Source organism: Cicer arietinum, chromosome 1, assembly GCF_000331145.2.
Source record: "Cicer arietinum cultivar CDC Frontier isolate Library 1 chromosome 1, Cicar.CDCFrontier_v2.0, whole genome shotgun sequence".
Taxonomy (NCBI): domain Eukaryota; kingdom Viridiplantae; phylum Streptophyta; class Magnoliopsida; order Fabales; family Fabaceae; genus Cicer; species Cicer arietinum.
In genome coordinates this window covers 25356877-25359684 of record NC_021160.2, presented here as the reverse complement: position 1 = coordinate 25359684, position 2808 = coordinate 25356877, and the positions used below count along the sequence as shown (strand labels likewise).

Genomic DNA, 2808 nt, shown 5'->3' with positions numbered 1-2808 from the left:
ATTATTTGAAAGATGTAGAGGATATGTGGGTTTCCGACGTATATAATTATTTGAAAGATGTATTTTACAGCGCTTGTGAAAAAAGCGCTGTAATAGGTAGTTAAATTCAATGAAAGCGCATGTGTTTTACAGCGCTTGTGAAAAAAGCGCTGTAACTGATACGCGAAAGCGCTTCCTTTTACAGCGCTTTTTTGACAAGCGCTGTAAAAGCCTTATAACGTGATGCGCAAACGTTATATGACCTACTACGACGCTTGTTTTACAGCGCTTTGCATCAAAAGCGCTGTAAATAGGTTCCGTTATTTTTAAAATATAATTACAACAGCGCTTGTGTTTAGCAAGCGCTGTAAAATGGGCGCTGTTAAATGTCATTTTTGGCGTAGTGAAATTAAGTTTATTATTCAATGAGCAAAAACATGAAAATCAAACTTGTCTTAACGAATGGATGAAGTGGCGGTGGTGACGGTTGTTAAATCGCATTAGCATAAAATCAAAAGCTACATGTCGTAAGTGTTCATATAAAGTCCAAGTTGTAAGTGTAGGTTAGGGAATAGTGGAGGTTCAGAGTGCAGGGGTTATGGTAACAGTAACATAAAACCCTAAGTATACGAGATATTTTATAATTTTTAAATCTGCCTTAAATCAATTATTAATATAACTGCATTAAACAAGTTTTAACGTAAACATAGAGGAAAAGGGAAATATTATTTTTTTTGTTTTTTTACTTTTACCGTCTCTTAAATCGGTTGCCAATACAACCGTATTAGACGCGTTTTACATATTTACAAAATTGAAACTGTCTTATTTTGTTAACTCGTTTATTTAGGAAATCGACGTAAACATATAAACTTGCCTCTGTCTCATTTGTTAAGTCTGGTGACATATAAACGACTTTACACGTTGTATTAAAAATTCAATTTTCTTCCTGTGATTATCGGACTTCAATGATTACTTAATTTCTAAGCTAGTAATATCTTGGTAAGAGGGAATTCTCAATTGGTTATAAACCAATCAATTCGAACTTAAAAATGTGAGTGTCCAAATTTTTTAAAATATTTCGAGCATACTTACAAATTGTTTGCACTATTGGATGAAGTAATGATAGGAAAATGAATTTGCTCAAAATGCTTCTAGTTATAAATGAATTGTTTGCACTTTCATGAAATCATCAAATTTCAGAATGTTATTAATGAATGTGAATTCGAAGTCATGAACATTGATGAGATATAGAGCTTTATTCTATATTATACTCGGTGATTAATTATACAAATGCCTAGGTGAAAAAGAAGCTTATCTTGCGTTAGCTGAAGTACATGAAGGAATTTGTGGGACTCATCAAGTAGAGGACAAGATGCAATGGGTTCTTAAACGTCAAAGTCTATTATGGCCAATAATGGCTAAGAATTGCTTCGAGTTCCCAAAAGGTTGTGAAGAATGCCAAAAATATACTTATTAAACCATGGCCATTTTGAGGATGGGCTTTAGACTTGATCGGCCAAATCTAGTTAGCATCATGAAAAGGCATAAGTATATCTTGGTGACTATATGTTACTTTTTAAAATAGGTTGAGACCATTCCCATAAAAGAAGTGGAACAGAAAGATGTCATATATTTCATTGAAGATCATATTGTGAGTTGTTTTGGAATCCTTCAAACATTGACCATTGATAGAGGAACGATGTTCATTGGAAAAAAGATGGTACAATATGTTGAATTAAGGAACATCAAATTGCTTGCTTCGACTCCATATTATGCCCAAGCTAATGGTCAAGTAGAAGCTATTAATAAAATCTTGATCAAGAAACATATTGATCACAAGCCTCAAAATTGGCATGAAACGTTAAATCAAGTACTTTGGGCATATTGAAATGTGATGTATGATTAGTTAGGCAGTCTGACTGAAGAGAGGATGACAACTTTTAACAACATCATTTGACAAAAGAAAAGGATGAGTATGTTTTATGACAAAAGAGTTAAAAAGAGAAATTTTCAAGTTAATGACTTGGTTTGAAAAATTGTTCTCCCAGTTGATACCAAACACGAATATGGTAAATGGTCTACTAATTGAGAAGGTCATTTCATTATAGAAAGGTATTTTGAATTAACGCCTATTTGATTCGAGATATAAATTCAAGAAATGGTCAAATTGTATCAGTATATGGGTAATATTTCAAATATTTTAAACCACATATCCAAGAAATAAAAATAGATTAATTCATACAATAAGTAATGCCCGAGAGGCCATAAAATGTTCTTCAATAATAATCATTATACAAGTTAAAAGTCTGGATCTTGTTTAAACATAGAATAAATATCTATCAAAGCTACCAGTTTCTTCTCATTTGAAGTCCAACGGTTTCAGCTTGAGCCCTTAAAAAAATAGTGGCCAAATGTTGTTGAGCCAATATAGGTTTGAGCGTACTCTTGGGAATGATTTTCGGGGTTAAGCATCGACCACTTGGTTTTAAACTAGTTATAGCAACTACAACAAGAAACGAAATTGTTAACATCCCATAAGGTATTTGAAATGTGCATGTTGAAGGGTCCTAAAAATACATAGAGCTGAAAATTTGAGCAAAGTTGTAAACCAAATTGTTCCTTAGGATGATCAAGTCATAAATACCTATTTTTTTTTTCTTTCTGAAAGCATATTTGTATTTAACAACTCATTCGAGCCACTCCAAATAAAGGGTTTTTAGAGAAAAACATGGCATCCACGCTTTCAAAAAAGGAGAAGAAGGCTATCATGAACAAGGCTCAGAGTGCTCTAATCTTGAGTCTTGGAGACAACGTTCTAAGGAAAGTGTC

The 2808-nt window shown here is 32.9% G+C and overlaps 1 protein-coding gene across 1 annotated transcript; it reads left to right on the top strand.

The window, feature by feature from the left end:
• The first annotated feature begins 1459 nt into the window (after window positions 1–1459).
• Window positions 1460–1867, top strand: LOC105852722 (uncharacterized). Its single transcript, XM_012719308.1, has 2 exons — window positions 1460–1504; window positions 1565–1867. The coding sequence occupies exons 1-2, from the start codon at window positions 1460–1462 to the stop codon at window positions 1865–1867; spliced, it is 348 nt and encodes a 115-aa protein (XP_012574762.1).
• The last annotated feature ends 941 nt before the right edge of the window (window positions 1868–2808 follow it).

Bases quoted from the DNA above. Each gene is read 5' to 3' on its own strand.
- LOC105852722 (XM_012719308.1), top strand. From the start codon at position 1,460: ATGGCCATTTTGAGGATGGGCTTTAGACTTGATCGGCCAAATCTA. The intron at 1,505-1,564 runs GTTAGCATCATG...TTTTTAAAATAG, and splicing joins GACTTGATCGGCCAAATCTA to GTTGAGACCATTCCCATAAA.